The 17,626-nt window shown below is 39.0% G+C and overlaps 1 protein-coding gene across 2 annotated transcripts in view; it reads left to right on the forward strand.

The window, feature by feature from the left end:
- The window catches only part of LOC134802752 (origin recognition complex subunit 4), a 239,566-nt gene that overhangs the window by 5,212 nt on the left and 216,728 nt on the right, over nt 1–17,626 (forward strand). The window contains exons 5-7 of one of the 2 annotated variants that reach the window (XM_063775439.1): nt 178–398; nt 4,837–5,045; nt 11,713–12,257. In XM_063775439.1, coding sequence (XP_063631509.1) covers nt 178–398; nt 4,837–5,045; nt 11,713–11,977 — 695 coding nt within the window. In that variant the 3' untranslated portion in view covers nt 11,978–12,257. Of the gene's footprint in view, nt 1–177; nt 399–4,836; nt 5,050–11,712; nt 12,258–17,626 lie in introns of those variants that run through there. The other variant, XM_063775440.1, reaches the window with a different exon arrangement.

Consider the following 17,626-nt stretch of genomic DNA (forward strand, 5'->3'; position numbering starts at 1 on the left):
ATAATTCCGCTACTCGATGCTAGATGTCGACTGTGAAAATACTAATTTTTTTGGTACCAACACTGATGTATGGAGTGAGCACTGTTGTCTTACTATATTTCTTTATGGCGCCGTTTAGCGTTCAAAAGGTTAAAAGATTAAGTGGGATGAAAATATAATCAAAATGTTTTTTTTTAGCCGCTGAACCAATGGAAACAGATAGCCAAATCAACTCTATTCCTATAGAAGTTCTGAACCGTTGCAAAGTAGACCTAAAAGAGTTCTCGAACCTAGACCCAGGTTTCGTGGAAGACTGGAACGCACATGTACTAGCTTTAAGGGGGGAGGAGAGGGTCGTCGATGCGTTTGAGAAACTGTGCTATTATACTAATAATGAGCAGATTTTTAAGGACATTTTGGTAAGTACAATGTTACTTGAGTCAGACCAAGAAAAGTCTGCAGCGATTTTGATAGCCCACGCAGTGTGTGTTATTTATACGTCATAATTTCTAGGAAGTTTTGACGTTTAAAATAACACGTGGGCTATCAAAGTCGCTGCAGACTTTTCTTGGTCTAACTCTAAAGTATATCCGGATAATTTTGAATACTTCCGAGTGTTAGGTTTATTCCGATAATCACCAAAAATCAAAGCAGATTAGTCTTTTTAGAATTACAATGACAAACTAAAGAATCCTTTTTTTTTTTTTATCACCTTAACCTTGCATCTTTTTAGTTCCTATGGCCACTGACGGCCTCTATCATTTTCAGCTCAATGTCATAATGTTGCAATTGAGATTGAAATTAAAAAACAATTTATGAACTTACACATTTTAATGTCATAGGCTACATGAAGTTGACGTAAGTAATTCTAAATCGCTGATTTAATTAAATACCAAATTAATCTTCTACTGTATAAGAAAGTTACTAATCTTTAGAAACTGAGCCATCCAGCGCCATCTGCATTAGCGGTCTAAACGAATCTGCCATAAACTTTGTCATGTTCACTCATATGAATGATGTTGGCGTGTGCGTGACCTTTTAAAAACATGATGGCGGACAAAAGGTTAATTTCTAACTAACTACACATTATGAGCACATTTCTTCTCAATATTCACTAGTCTTATAGCACTTAACACTTTCACTGCCGGCTCTAAAAAGTCCCCCATCATTTCTGCCAAAGGTTTTAAAGCATCCCTTACACTTCTCCCAACATTACCAGCAAAAACTAAAGGGGGTTGTATAACAGAGTTAAAAAATAGCGCCAAAACTGGTTTCACTAAATTATCCGACCATATCTGAACGCTGCTAACTATTATATTTCTAAGCGTTGTAAATACAGCTCGTTCTAAATTTAATAATATAGCAACAGGTATATTAACAATAATTTGAGGTATAGCAAATATTTCAGCTACAATCCTATTAGGTATCCTCGACATTTGTACGGTAAATCTTTCCGTATAAGTATAAATCCCCGACGTAGCTAAAAAATCACCTGTACTTTTTTCAAAGTAGTATAAATCTACTTTATCTGGTGATGTTTCTTTAGTATTTTCTATAAATTTGGACCAAAACGATCGCCTAGGCTCTTTAATAGTTGGTAACTTCTTTTTCTCATGTTTCTCATGGTTCAGGGTATTATAAACTAGCATATGATGAGGTAGGACGTATAAAGGATGGTCCCCTGAACCGTTCTTGATGGTTTTGATGGGGCTGGACGCGATGGGTAGTCGAGGGGATGTTTGTGTTGCGGCGACGGTTGGTTCTTTTTTCTTGTGCTTTTGGACAACGACCTGTAGGTATGAGCCGGTGTCCGCTGAAATATAAAACAACGTGAAAGTCGTGAAACTGACGTACTACAGACCTATGGACTAGAGATGCAACGGATAGTTGTTTGGCCGGATACCGGATGTTCGGCGTGACCACCGGCCGAATATTCGGCCGGCGGAACTATACCTACATTTCGGTTCTTCAGGTGCGCATTGTGCAGGTTTTGACCTGTTACGTAGTGAACGTTCGCGCGGACTCATTTCTAGCTACGAAATGAGTGTGCGTGGAAGTGAGTGGTATGTTTAAATTGTTATATAATAAGAAACGAGTACGATTATGATCGTGACTGTTTCTTAAATCCAATTTATTTACTCCGAAATCAAGTAAAGTTACTATCCGGTATAAGGTCAGATAGTCACTATCCGGTATCCGTCCGGATGTTAAAATAACGGCCGGATATGCCGGATACCGGATAGTAACCGAATATCAGGTGCATCTCTACTAGAGACCTATAGACCAGACCAGACCAACGCCAGACAAAGAATGAAGGGCTTTGGAGTAGGATATCTCGAACCAAAGGACTTTAAAACGTTACCCATGAGCTCCATCATCCGACATATGGATATGGCGGGAATAATTATTTGTACAACAAGATATCAAAGTTTGATATTTCTTCGAGTGCTTATTTTGAGTCCCGTGCAAGCGAAAGATTCTATAATAGATTCACGAGCGTAGCGAGTGAATCTAATTTAGAATCTTGAGCGTAGTAAGGGATTCAAAAGCGCACGAGATGTAAATAACTTTGATCTCGTGTAGTACACAAAATTTTTCACCCTAAGCAGTGAGAACATACCTAGAGGGACAGAGATAATAGAACCCAAGTATATCGAACTTGTATTAGACCCCGCATGTTGAAATGACTATAAAGGTCACTTGAATGTCATTTTGTCTCACTCAGTGAGCAAAATGACTCAGTGAGCAAAATCGCATTTTGCTCACTGTTTTTAAGAAGCAAAGTACCCTTGTTCGAGCTGCTGAGGTGAAAAAGCTCTTGAGTAGTTGATGGATCTTTCCTAGGGAGTAATTGCACAAAAGATCCCTATGAGCTATGGGTCGAAGTGTATCCGCAAGGGCCCCCGAAAACGATAAGGTAAAACCAACTACAGAGGTGAGTGGAGGGAGAAGACAAGGGGAGGTCTTTGCCCAACAGCTAAGTTATAAAAACCGGCCAAGTGCGAGTCGGACTCGCGCACGAAGGGTTCCGTACCATTACGCAAAAAACGGCAAAAAATCACGTTTGTTGTATGAGCCCCGCTTAAATATTTATTATATTCTGTTTATAGTATTTGTTGTTACAGCGGCAACAGAAATACATCTGTGAAAATTTTTGCCTAGCTATCACGGTTCATGAGATACAGCCTGGTGACAGACAGACAGACGGACAGACGGACAGCGGAGTCTTAGTAAAAGTGTCCCGTTTTTACGAAACCCTAAAAAGCGACACAGGCGGCCTTATCGCCAAAAAGCCGCCGCTTACCTGACGCTTGCGAGCGTATCTCCACATCCGTACTCTCCTGGTACTGAGACGAAGTATCCAGTTGTATGTTGCCTATCTCTACCTCCTTAGCTTCCACACCGCGGTTAGTTGTCGAGCTTGTGTATGCAGACACGTATTTCTTTGGCGATTGTGTCATTTTATTTTACTATTCAATAAATATTGATAGTTTTACGAGTGTATGTTAAAATGATGTCAATATTTTATTTTGAAGTGACGTTTGATATAAACAACGGTGACAGTTATAGAATGATGTTGATAGATTGCCTCTTTATATGACAAGTGTGAAAAGTTTTAATATGAAAACCTACAACGGCGATAGAGTTTGACCAAGTCTGCAGCGATTTTATAGCCCACTCAGTGCAAGCGTTATTTTAAACGTCAAACTTCTATGAAATTATGATTTATAAATAACACTTGCACTGCGTGGGCTATAAAAATCGCTGCAGACTTTTCTTGGTCTAACTCTAAAAGTTACGTTTCTGCCAAAATACTTTTTCATTTCATACTACAATTTGTTATTTTTAATAGGGACCGTGCGCGTTGGAGGGTCTGCCCTGAATCGGAAACATATGTGCACATGTACATTGCCAAAGCAAGTGCTACCATCTACCGTTCTCGTCGGTACCTTGTGCATAGTAGGTTCTGCCATCTTGTGGGCTACATCGGAAGCATAAACGACTCATTTACGCCTCGCGCAAAAAATCTGACGGCTCCTATGCTGCCCCCTATAGGTCATGCACGGGGCCTATACCAATTTTGACGCCATAGCGTTTATTTAGGAGCTGGGACATTAGATTAGGGAGATGACCTCTGATGCTCGCGCGGGTTCGTACCTGGTGGAAAGGTTGGCCATCGCTATCCAACGTGGTAACGCGGCAAGTGTGATGGGCACCTTTGCACACGGTACAGCCCGCGGAGGTATTTTTGAGTAGAATATTTTATTTTGTAGTTTTATTTTATTTTTATAAAATATATAAGGTTTACTCGGGTAATTCCGAATGTCGAAAACTGTCGGATAATTCCGAAAGAGACTTTTATTATGATGGAATTAAGGGTGATTTTCATCTGAATTTCGGAATTATCCGACATTCGGTAATACCCGAATACACCTTATATTTTTTTATTCAACTGAATAAAATATTTTTAATTTTAATGATTTATTTAGATATTAATTTTACTAAGTTATTTTTTAGGGTTCCGTACCCAAAGGGTAAAAACGGGACCCTATTATTAAGACTCCGCTGTCCGTCCGTCTGTCTGTCACCTGTCTGTATTTCATGAACCGTGATAGCTTTTCGGATGATGTATTTTTGTTGCCGCTATAATAACAAATACTAAAAACAGAATAAAATAAATATTTAAGTGGGGCTCCCATACAACAAACGTGATTTGTTTGCCGTTTTTTGCGTAATGGTACGGAATCCTTCGTGCGCGAGTCCCACTCGCACTTGGCCGGTTTTTTAGGATTGTATACAATAATACCATTAACTACGTTATTTACTAATAAAGTTTGTTTTTCATTTTGTTTTCAGTTTCAAATAGTCTGCACCCTATCTCCAAGGAAGCCCTACATCGAAGCCTCCGACCTAATATCAACCATAGACAAAACAGTAGCTCCCGAGCATAAAGTTAAGCTTCTACAGTCTCTGTCCATATTGGAGTTGTCTCTGGTCATCGCTATGAAGCATGGAATGGATATATTCGACGGGCAACCTATGAACTTCGAAATGGTCTTACATAGGTAAGTCCCTAGTAAATTTAATTTTGACCAAATGACTATAATACGTGTCATATACGAAAGAAATAGTGCCTTGCGTCCAGTGTCCAGGGTGCGTAGCCAACGTGCAATCGTTAACGCTCCTTAGCGAACGAAACGCAAGTGTCACTGTCGCACCAGTGGGGAAGAGTGATAGAGAGATGACTACGATACGCTACGGGGCGTTAACGATTGGCACGTTGGCTACGCGCCCAGGGCTGGAATTGAACCAGCTTCATAAGGTAGAACAGTATGGAGTACAGTCGACGTCAAAGATATGTTTACAATTTTCGCCTTATTACCAAGGCGTAAGGTGCAAAAGTGTAAACATATCTTTGACGTCGACTGTACCTGACTATTGCTTTGGAACCTGCTTTACCTAGCAAGATTGCTTACAAACCATAGAAAAATAACAGACAAATATAATATAACCTGTAAAACTAGCCAAGTCAAATCTTGAACTTGAATTAACCTTTTGGACGCCAATGACCGATATATCCGCACCGCAGGTCCAACGCCAAAGACGGATTAATCGGTCACAGACCACAGAGCAACATTGACCTACGTGCATATGCATTAAGTTCAATTCCAGTTTTGACACTTCGGTGACGTGGCGTCCGTGTGACAGCTTTTGTGTTTGACACGGCGTCGAAAAGGTTAAGAAAGATGCAGCGTTGCCGGGTCTTTTTCTTTGACCTTGGCTGGACACGCTCCCGCGTGTCTAGACTCCTGATAAAAACTTGGACAAGAGCGAGTCGGACTCGCCCAACGAGGGTTCCGCACATATTTAAGTTACTTTTTTAACAAGAAAAAAAAAACGAACGAGGAAGTGCTGCAAATTGTTGGAGAGAAGAGAAACCTACTGAGGACCATAGAGAATAGACGAGGCAAAATGACAGGTCACTTGATAAGACACGACACTTTCTCTAAAACTATATTAGAAGGCAAGATTGAAGCTAGGAGAGGAAGAGGAAAACCACGAGCAAGCTATACACAACAACTAAAAGCAAAAGCAAATGTCGTGTCTTACAGGGAACTAAAAAACCTGGCCGAGGCACAGATTAATAAATAGTTACTACGTAACAGATACTTCATTCCCAAACAAAAGCAAAAATACCTACGCTATAATAGCCTACAAAACCTTAATAATAATACCTGCTGCTCAGGACAAGAAGAAATGTACCATAAGTACGCGCACAAAGAGTCGAGACTGTGTTGCCCGCCGTTCGAGTCACGTGCCAACGCGTCATCGTAAGAATGCGCTAGGGTTGTAGCTACCCTACCTATGATGATTATTGTAATAAAACGAATGTTGCGAATCAAATATGTTTTAGTTTTAATATAATGATTTATAAATTTTTCACTTCTCGGAATTCTCTGTTATTAAAATTTTATAGTTGAAAATATGTATCCTAAATCGCGTAAATAATTTTAATAAATATCCAGGAGCAAAGCAACGGACAATCAACGGTTTTTAAAAGTTGTAATACGGTGCTATACCAGGCCGATTAATTATTACGTCGTCAAAATTATTTAAAACATAAAAACATAAAAAACATAAAAAAAAAACATAAAACATATTTATTCATCTTTACAAATTCAGGTTAGTTATACACAAAACTTATGTTAATGCACTGTACAGGTATAGAATTTGAAAGAATAAGGAGTGCCTTTCCTGTAGTTGGCCTGATTCCTACACTAGGCGATGCCTGTCCTGTAGGAAACCAGCTTACATCCGAGTTACAAATACATAGGCGCGAATTGGTACAGAAAGCGATGTATTTTACTTATACTAAGCTAAATCTAAATATTAAACTAGTCCAAGGTAAAGAAACAGAGATACAGAGGTTATTTAACTTTAGGAAAAGAAAATCATAGAATGTAATTTATATATTTATATGTATATATATTAAACTTCCTTTATTATTTATGCGTGCGTGTGTGTGTGTGTGTGTGTGTGTGTGTGTGTGTGTGTGTGTGTGTGTGTGTGTGTGTGTGTGTGTGTGTGTGTGTGTGTGTGTGTGTGTGTGTGTGTGTGTGTGTGTGTGTGTGTGTGTGTGTGTGTGTGTGTGTGTGTGTGTGTGTGTGTGTGTGTGTGTATGTGTGTGTGAGAAAATGAGTGTTAGAACCAGTGAATTAAATTCCTTTCAGAAGGCTCTCGGTTTCATCATAGGTTAGAGTGCTTAGCCATTCGTGAAGTCTAGTTTTTAATTGTTTGACGGTAAGGTTTTTGATTTCCAGTTTGCTGCTTACTTTATTGTAGATGAACGGGTGAAGATGCGAGCTAAACCTTCTGGCAAAAATTGTTATATATTGTGGTAAGGGGATTTTGAATATACGTTTCTCTAGCAGATTGGTATAATTGGGAGACCTCAGAACTTCTGCGTGGGTCTTTAGCGTTGCGCGCATAATGAATAGAGCCCGCACGCTGAGGACGTTCATATCTTTGTATACGCAAGTAGTCGGATACCTGATTCCTTTTTTTTAGTATGGTCTTCAAGACTGCTCTTTGAGATCTTTCTAGGGTTATCATGTTTGTTTTTACAGCTCCCCCCCAGGTGGAAATACAATAGGTCAGCACAGATTGACATATGCTTACGTATATTGATCTTAGCAAATCTATGCCTGCTGCATTACGTAAGTTTCTAAATACATAAATTAACTTCCGGACGCGGTTTGCTGTTGTATTGACGTGCTCTCGGAAATCAAGTTTTTCGTCCACGACCACGCCAAGGTATCTGATATGGGGAGTTCTGCTGATACCTTGCATGGGAGTGACTGTTGGTCATGGTTTACGCAGCTATGTACTTTAATTGGAGGACACTGAGCAGGAGCCGAGGCTTTTGTTTTGTGAAAACACATGTATTTAGTTTTTGATAGATTAAGAGTCAGGAGGTTGTTGTGCAGCCATTCTGACACACATCTCATTCCGTTTTCCGCCGAGGTGAATGTCTGCTCCCAGGTGTTCCCGTGGAATATGATGGCCGTATCATCAGCGTAGCAGAATATATCAGCATTAGGGATGTAGGCATTAGCTAAGTCGTTTATATATATAATAAACAGAGCTGGTCCCAGTATGCTGCCCTGGGGGACACCGTAGCTTATTGGTAAGGGGTTGCTAATATTATGGTCGATAGAGACGCGTTGAGTCCGGTCTGAGAGGTAGCTTCGAAACCACTCCAGTGCATTCCCTCTGATACCGTTAAGTTCCAGTTTCCTCAGAAGAATAGGAATGGAGACGGTGTCAAATGCCTTGGCTAAGTCCAAAAAGACGCCAAGACAGGCCTTGTTGCCATCCAAGTGTTGGGAAATTAGGTTAATCATGTGTGCCACCGCCTCCTCAGTGGATTTATTTGCGCGGAATCCGTATTGAGACTCCGAAAGGAGACTGTTCTTCTCCATGAAACTAACTAGGCGCCTGCTTACCAACTTCTCTAGAATTTTGGAGAAGACCCCCAGTAAAGAAATTGGCCGGTAATTGCTGGGGTCCGACTTGTCTCCCGCTTTGTGTATAGGAAGTACTGACGCTTCTTTCCATTTATTTGGGAACTTGCCCGTGGAAAAGCTCAAGTTAAAGATAAAGGTTAGTGGCGTTAAGATATGGGCTTTGACTGCCTTCACGAACTTGTTTGTGACACCGTCAGCTCCCGGGGCACTATTCAACTTCAATCCGTTTATTATGGACTCGACCTCTGCTTCGACAGTAGGAGTGAGAAACATGGACTGCAAAGGGCTTCTCTCAAGGTTAACTTTAGTAACCAAGTGTTCCTCTGTGTTGTTTGTGGCTGTAAGAATGCTATTTGCTAAACATCTCCCCACGCCTGAGAAATAATCGTTACATTTGTCGAGGGAGGCTGTTATGGTGTTGCTGATTTGAGTGAGAGCCTGGGACCCCTGTTTACATTTTTTTGTGTGTGCTATTGTCTTGATGGTATTCCAGAGCTTTTTAGTGTTAGTTTTGTTTTTTTCAAGTTCTGCGGACTCGTAATCATATTTGATTTTTTTAAGTAGATTGTTATAGAAGTTTTTATAACGGATGTAGGTTTGTTTCAGTATTATGTCATTCGGGAAACGTCTGCTTCTTGCATGGAGACGATCCCTATGTCTTGAACATCTGATGAGACCGGGTGTCATCCAAGGTTTAATTGTGAACTTAGAACGGCTGATGGGGACTTGTGTTGTATGTTTTTTTATTACTTTTAGTAAAACAGTATCAAAGGCGGAGACTGCATCTTCAACTGTATTAGCACAGGTAATATTGTCCCAATCAGCATTTCTTAGATCCGATTCAGCAGCATCAATGTTAATGGTGGTGGTTACACGCTTTGTTTTTGGTAGGTTTTTTGTGTTAAACCGAATAGCTGCAATTACTATGTCATGATCAGATATATCTGATTGGCAAATGATCGATTCCGTTTCAAGCTTAGATGACACTAAAATATGATCTAAACATGCAGCTCCACGCGTGGGTTTGTTGACCGTCTGCTTCAAGTTGATTTCTGCAATTTGACAGAGGTAGTTCGCTGCTGAGTGTGCAATATTGTCAGGGAGTGTATTAATATTAATATCACCAGCCACTATAATGCGAGAGGCTGAATGAATTGACTGAATAGTTGATGCCAAACTGTTATTGAATACCGATGTGTCCGTAAACGAGGGAGACCTGTATATTCCTAAAAGCGCAAACTGATTTTTGACGATCACCTGGAGACAGTTTGCCTCTTCAAAGGGAGGTTCTGTAATTTCTGCCATCCACTTATTGTTTATATATATAACAACGCCCCCGGCCCTGTTAATGAATCTGTGTGTTCTGTGGACTTGATATCCAGTGATTTGAGGGACTATCGATTCTTCTCGGAGCCAGCATTCAGTGAGAACCAAAACATCGAATTCTGTATTAAATCTGTGTAAACATAACAAAAAGTATTCAAAGTTTCGTTCTAGGCTTCTTATATTTAAAGTTAGTATCTTTAAATTGTGCTTACCTTTATTGATGATTGCCTTGCATAGTTCTGGGCATTCGACAACGTGGCAGGGAGTATCATCCGAGTCGAGATCATCTATCAAACTTGTTCTGTCCTTAGCTATTATCAAAAATTGTGCGAGTAATAGTAAGAATTTGTCTATATCTCACCTGCCGATAAGATTGAAGGAATTCTCTGGTTCGTGTAAAGTGTGTGGTCACGGTGTTTTGTTTTGACATGTGTTGGGGAGTGAAGAATGGTGTTGTTGTAATATTATTTGCATTATTACTGTACGTATAATTTAACAGGTTCGTATACATATAATTAACGAAGAAAAATGATACAAACTTAACATGCAATCTCATGGGTGAAAAAATTAAAGGGATACAATTAGTTAGTGATATTTTCCTCCATGTCGTTTCTACTCGCATTGGAAAGAATGCGAGTGATGTCGGCCTGAGATCTAACGCTGATAGCCGCTGCTTCTTTACTTCTTCCTTCACATTTTTTGACGTATATCTGTCCACCTGTTGTCCAGCAGAACTTGAAACCTGCTTTCTCCTTGATTTGTGTTCTACACTCACGAAATAAAAGCCTTTGTTCACGGGTGAGTCGGTCGTTAAAAAATATTTTTCTAGCAGGTCCTTCAAGACTGACATCTGTAGTTGTAAGACGTTTGGATTTGGCGAGCTTGAGAAACTGGTCTCGGGTGCTGCGACGACTGAATCTTACTACTAGGGGGCGCGGATGGACGCCGCTTTCGCTGCGTTGTTGCCCAACGCGCGTCACATATTCAAGGTCCGAGTCAGCTAGTTTCATGCCCGCCACCGCAGATATGGTCAAAAATACGTGGTGTGGGTTTTCTCCCGACGCCTCTGTGAGACCTGAAATTTCTATGTCGTTCCTGAGCATTGCTTGTGAGTGTGAGTTAAGTTGCAATTGCAGAAGTTCATTGGTTGCTTTTAGCTCTGCTATTGTACTCGCTTGATCTTCGGCTTGTCTGAGCTGTGATTTGTAGTCGGACAGGACAATTTAAAAATACTTTTTCTAACCCTTCAATAGGTATAATTATTAAACGTTTCAGGTGGGACCTTTAAAAAGATGAATTTTTATTATATTTTTCACCCATCTACTGCACAATAATTACGTGGTTTCGGCATTTCGAAGCATAAGCGCGGGAAACGCGCGGTGCAATGCGGTGCGAGCGCTGAGGCGGGCGTTCGGCGGCCCGCTGTCGGTTGTATCGTCGACGATACGCCGAGCGGTAGGCATATAGCGCGTGGCCTTGAGCGTGTGACGGAGGCCTGGCCGAGGACCGCGAAAACTGGCGCATACTCCACCGACAAGAGCCATGCTCTTAAATTTTGATGATGAAACGGCCTTATCTTTTTTTTTACGGTAGCTTAGAAGTTTGATTTATGACAGCTACAAGGGACTGTAGATCCGAGTAATTGAGTACCTATATGGTTTTAATTTGAGCTCGATATCTCAACGCGTTCCCGGGCATTCCCGAGATAAAGAGTCTTGACAGACAGACAGACGGACGGACAACAAAGTGATTCTACAAGGGTTCCGTCTTTTCCTTTTGAGGCACGGAACCCTAAAAATTATAAAAATTTTAGATTATTAAGTTAATTCTTCTTTATTAAAGATTGAAATGATTAATCTTTATGTACCTACTCTTTCAGATACACAAAATTCGCGGCATCCAACTCGTCAACCCAGACCGTGCCGAGACCCGTCATCTTGAAGGCGTTCGAGCACCTCCAGGCCTTAGAACTCCTCGTCCCGGTTCGTGGTTCCGACTACGCCTCGAACGAAACTACGGCTAGTAGAATACAGAAAGAATACCAGCTGTTTACGTTAGCAGCCGAAGGGTTGAACGAGGCGGTTGCAGGGTTTAAGGCGCTGCCGACGGAGATTAGCCATTGGCTTAACAGTGGGGACCTTTAGTGTTGCTCGCTACGCTCGAGATGCTATTTCGTTCCTAGGACTGGTCAAGATATGGGAATCTGTAATAGTGTTACTCGCTACGCTCGGTATTCTATTTCGTTCCTCGTTCTGCTCAAGATACATAATAGTGGCAATCTGTAATAGTGTTACTCGCTACGCTCGAGATTCTATTTCGTTCCTCGCTCCGTTCAAGATACTAAATAGTGGCAATCTGTAATAGCGTTACTCGCTACGCTCGAGATTCTATTTCAATTCTCGCTCAACATAGGCATGTCGTCATAATCATAATAAATAGTAGTTTTACATAGCATAGTTTTTCATTAGGCTAAGGATTCTATTTAAGTGTTTTTAGGGTTCCGTACCCAAAAGGTAAAACGGGACCCTATTACTAAGACTTCGCTGTCCGTCCGTCCGTCCGTCCGTCTGTCACCAGGCTGTATCTCACGAACCGTGATAGCTAGACAGTTGAAATTTTCACAGATGATGTATTTCTGTTGCCGCTATAACAACAAATACTAAAAACAGAATAAAATAAAGATTTAAATGGGGCTCCCATACAACAAACGTGATTTTTGACCAAAGTTAAGCAACGTCGGGAGTGGTCAGTACTTGGATGGGTGACCGTTTTTTTTTTTGCTTTTTTTTCGTTTTTTTTTTGCATTATGGTACGGAACCCTTCGTGCGCGAGTCCGACTCGCACTTGCCCGGTTTTTTAACTATGATTATTTGATTATTGTATTGTTTTATCTATTTTATTTTTTAACTATTTATTCTGGCTATTATATATAAGAGTATCATGTTTTGTACTATTTAAAATAAAGTATTATGAAAAACACAAACATCATTTTATTGAATAAAACTAAATTAAATCTAAGAACCCTAAATAAATATAAAATTAAAAACGAAATATAAAAACTACTGAAAGCGGCTTCCCCGCGCAACCCCCTGCGCAAAGGTGCCCATCACATTCGCTGCGTTACCGCGTTGAATAGGGAGTATCACTGCAATGTTCTGCCGCCAGAGCGCAGCACTAATTTGTTTAGTAAACCATAGAGTTACTTATATGTACATACTAGGCCTTAAACAGTTTTTTGACAAGTTTTCACTATGACATTGATGCACCAAGGCGGTTTGTTTACAGGTGGCCTACCGCGAAACGCGAAAATTGAAAAAAAAAGAGTGATAGAGGCCATTAGAGGCAGAAACCGAACTTTCGATTGTCGTGTTTCACGGTAGGCCATGTGATTGGCCTAGTGACGCCCTCTACGCAGAGTTTTGCGTAATATTCCCTATTATATCATTATTTCTTGATAAGAGTCCTTGTAAGTTTACTTTGCACCGACTCCAACAAAAAAGTGAGTCACATTTTCAATAGTATTTTGGCATTAATAATGACATTACCACATTTTGTCTGCAAATGCCATGCAAGGTTAACGTGGTCAACTGTTCGTCTGTGATTTGTAATATGAGCCTTGCTGCCCGTTTTAAAACTAAAATTAAATATAGAAATAATACTGATTATTCGGAGAATTGAATAGTTGAGTATTGAATAAGCCTCCATCTAGCGGAAATATGAAGCATCACAATAAGAACTAATATAATTTAAAATACTTAGGCTACTCGCCGTTAGATGGCGCTTCATCCCACGATGCTACTTAACAACAGATGTCGCATGAATGAAGAAGACAGGAGAGAAGAATTTGAATGAATTTATAAGAAACGGAATGTTATCTTTGACAAAAGAGTGGTATTAAAACACTTTCTTGCATAATGATGATGATGAAGTCTTCCCAGACGTATCCGTCGACGGCGACACCCGGACAACTCAGTATCAGGTCTTGCATAAAACCATAATACAAATAACATAACAAAGAGAAAGAAAATACAATAAATCTGCACAAAGGCTAACTTATCTAATTACAGCCTTTGTGCATAAATAGTGACAAATTATTAAGGGGCTACCCCACCCCAATGACCTTCGATCTGAATCCCTTAGTTTTCTAATGTTTTTTGTAGCTTATTATATTAACAGCAACGGCTTTAAGCAATATAGTATCCCATATTTACTTCAAAGTTCATTGTCTTCAAGATATTTGGCATCAAAGTTGAACAATTTTAGGCAAAAAAACCGGTTTTCTGGCCATAACTTTCGTGTTAATTAGTTTAAAATTAAAACCCCGGACACGTTTTTCGAGACGTCAAAGACGAACCCAAATACGAGTATGTAGATTTCGTACATGTAAGATCCTTTACTGCAAACTAGATACGAAAAAAGTGTTTTTTTAGACAATGTTCAAAAAAATCATAAAAAAATTAGTATCCATTTTTTTCAAAATCCGGTGCACAAAACTGGAGATAAAGGATTGAAAAACCGATAACCGTTTGTCTTATAATTATATCTGTAGTGCAAAAAAAGGAGATACGATTCAAAACTTGTCAAAAATCGATGAAAACCTCGGGTAGCCCCTTTGGTGCGTTTTAGACCTAGGTTCGTGATTTTTTCTATTGCGCGAAAATTGTTTATAAGGTTCCGAATCGATGAAGTTACTAAATTGGTACCTAATTCATACTTTTTGGCAACCGTATATGATCTCAAAAGCACTATGAAATTTCAAAATCTCGCCTTAAGACGAAACAGGAGCTGAGTTTTAAATATTTTAGGTAAATATACCCGTCTCGCTAACGGAAGCGGCACCTAAAAGTAGTGCGATAAGGACAAGGCGAAAAATCCTGCGTAAAAATCTCAAAAATCGAGGTTTCGTACTCCTCTGTTTCCTCCTCCAAAACTTAACCAATCGTAACCAAATTTGGAAATCTAAATGATTATGAAATTATCTGTGTCGGACCGTTTTGCTTTTTTGGCTAATTGATATAGATATATTGATATAGGCCATTTTGGCCATTTTTGAAGGGCTCTAGCGCCTTAAAAACCAAAAATATCAAAAAAAGTAAAACGGTCCGACACAGATATTGACAATATTAATCTGTGTTGAAAAAATCATTGCTCTAGCTTCAAAAACCACGGAGGAAAACGAGGAGTACGTTTGTATGGAGAAATGACCACTCCTGTTGGCTCTTAAATCGAGTTTCCGTTCACAACTAATGTTACCAGGCCGCCAAGCCAAACTTCTATGAAATCAAGACGTTTAAATAAAACTTGCACGTGTGTGGTATAAAAATCGCTGCAAAGTTATCTTGGTCTGATTCTATCAGCTCTTTTTCAAACTGATGTTAGGTAGTTTTTGTGTAAAATGGATTGTTTTCCTTAATGCATAGGTTTAAAAAAAAAAAAAAAATTAATTACTTACCGTTGATAAAAAGTGTAGTAATAAGTATATAATTACCTATGTAGAAAGAAATTAGAGCAAAAGTATCTTGAAATTGCACAATACAATATTAATAGTGAATAAATGCAATGAATATTACAATATTAGCAGACATAGAAGTTTTTGTGGCAAAATAAAGTGATTGACAAAATGAAATATCGACATGTAGACATAGACATAGAAAAACTTTATTTAACATCACAAACATCACATTAATGGTACATTTGAACACAGATCTAATGTATTTAGTCTAAGCATTTAAACATAAAATCTTAAAAACTTTTAAAACAAATTAAATTTATGTTTACATTATAAACAAAACAGCGTGATGTTAAAAAGGGGCCCGACTCAGCATGATGTTGCAGTAAAATTAACTGCAACGCTGGTTTTCAGTCGGACCCTAATAAAATAATAAAGAACCTAAAGTAAAAGAGGGAAATAAAATATATGACGGAACTGAGCGCGGAGTGCAAGTTATAAAAATATAATATATGTGTACCTACTGTGTATTTTATGTGTGTTCTTTAGTTTGTGTACAGTATCATATTAAAATATATATATTAAAAAAGTAACGTTTTGTGTATATAGATTAGGATATATATTGAGTGTGAAGTGCATACGTATTTGTTAAGAATAAGTCTAGTGTATTGTTTGGCTGGGCTATTATCATTACCGCCAAGAGGAAATTCTTTTTGAATCTGAAGAAGGTGTCGCTTAAGTCGGGTTAAACTATGAAGACCATTTAATAGCTGTAGTGGTGGAGGTATATTATTCCAGCACTTAGTTGCTGTGTATTTAAAACTACCTCGAAAAGCGGTGGTGCAGTGATGTGAAGCTACTAATTTGCTGCTGACCGATCTAAGGCCATATTTCATTGAAGTGTTTGAGCGCCAGGTGAACTTTTCAAAGAGGTACTCCGGTTTTGCAAACTTTACTACACCCTACAATAAGGAAGAAAGATGGAGTTCTCTTCTGTAAGCCATTTTGAGAATGCCTGATGAATTTAAATAAGGAGTCACATGTGCTCGCGGGGGAATTCTAAAACAATAACGCGCACATGCATTTTGGACTCTTTGTTAATGCGGTCTGTCCGTGCTAATAAGCTTGGACCATATACCACATCCGCGTAATCAAATCTTGAGAGTAATATAAGTATAAGCGTACCTATCACATAGTTTGATTCGAAGGTCTTCGCTAAGAAAATCACGGATTCTATAGAGGATTTTTAGTCTATAAAACGAGTTTCTGACAATATCTGCTATGTGACTTTCAAACCGAAGAGTACGAGTTTCTGACAATATCTGCTATATGACTTTCAAACCGAAGAGTCTCGAGGATTTTTAGTCTATAAAACGAGTTTCTGACAATATCTGCTATGTGACTTTCAAACCGAAGAGTCTCGTCCATTCTGTTATCGATGTTACCTTCGTTATATGTACTATTATATTTATTACATTTTATAAGAAGATAGCTACCGCTAAATACACAACACGTTCGATATCTTCTTCTCTTTTGATATATTAGTAGTTTTCTATTCTTTTAGCACTGTATACTACAGTATACGTTTTAATTTTTTAAGTACTAAATATACGTATAAAGCGCTACGTAATTCTTGATTACATGATAAATAAATTATGTAGCGTTTTGTAATTGATTTGCATTATTGAAATTTCTCGGAAAATTGAAATTGATTGGATTGAAATTGTTTCATTTTCTCAAACACTGGTTTATGCCACAAAACCTTCTATGTCTGAATATTAGCGATATAAATGCCCCTTATTATTCCCATATTATTATTAGCCCCTTTTCATAAACGAGGAGTGTCATTTCAAAAGGGCTTCTTTTTGTATGGAGTCCATAGATAAATAAGCCCTTTTCAAAAGACTCTCCTCAAACGAGCTATAATACAAGCCTCAATTAGCTAAAATTCGTTTGTCTGTAACAGGGATGTTGCGGATGCGGATTTTTTGACATCCGCGGATGCGGATATTTAAAGGCTCACATCCGCGGATGCGGATATTTACAGGCTCACATCCGCGGATGCGGATGCGGATGTCAAGATTAGGTACCTACTTTAATAACGTCAAATAATACATTGTAGCAATTTTTGTTTAAAAAAAACGAAACATTTAGTACCTATTTGAGCAAGAAAATAGGTGCGTTATATTTAATAAACAGTAACTTTTGGCCGACTTTTCTGGATCTAAGTAAACGATTTCGTTATAGGTAATGATGAAATTACCTAGCACCATCCGCATTAAGCTCAGCATCGATTTTATGCGGATGCTGATTTTGAAAATAATGCGGAAGTTCCGCGGATGCG

The sequence above is a fragment of the Cydia splendana genome, chromosome 25 (assembly GCF_910591565.1).
Source record: "Cydia splendana chromosome 25, ilCydSple1.2, whole genome shotgun sequence".
NCBI lineage: Eukaryota > Metazoa > Arthropoda > Insecta > Lepidoptera > Tortricidae > Cydia > Cydia splendana.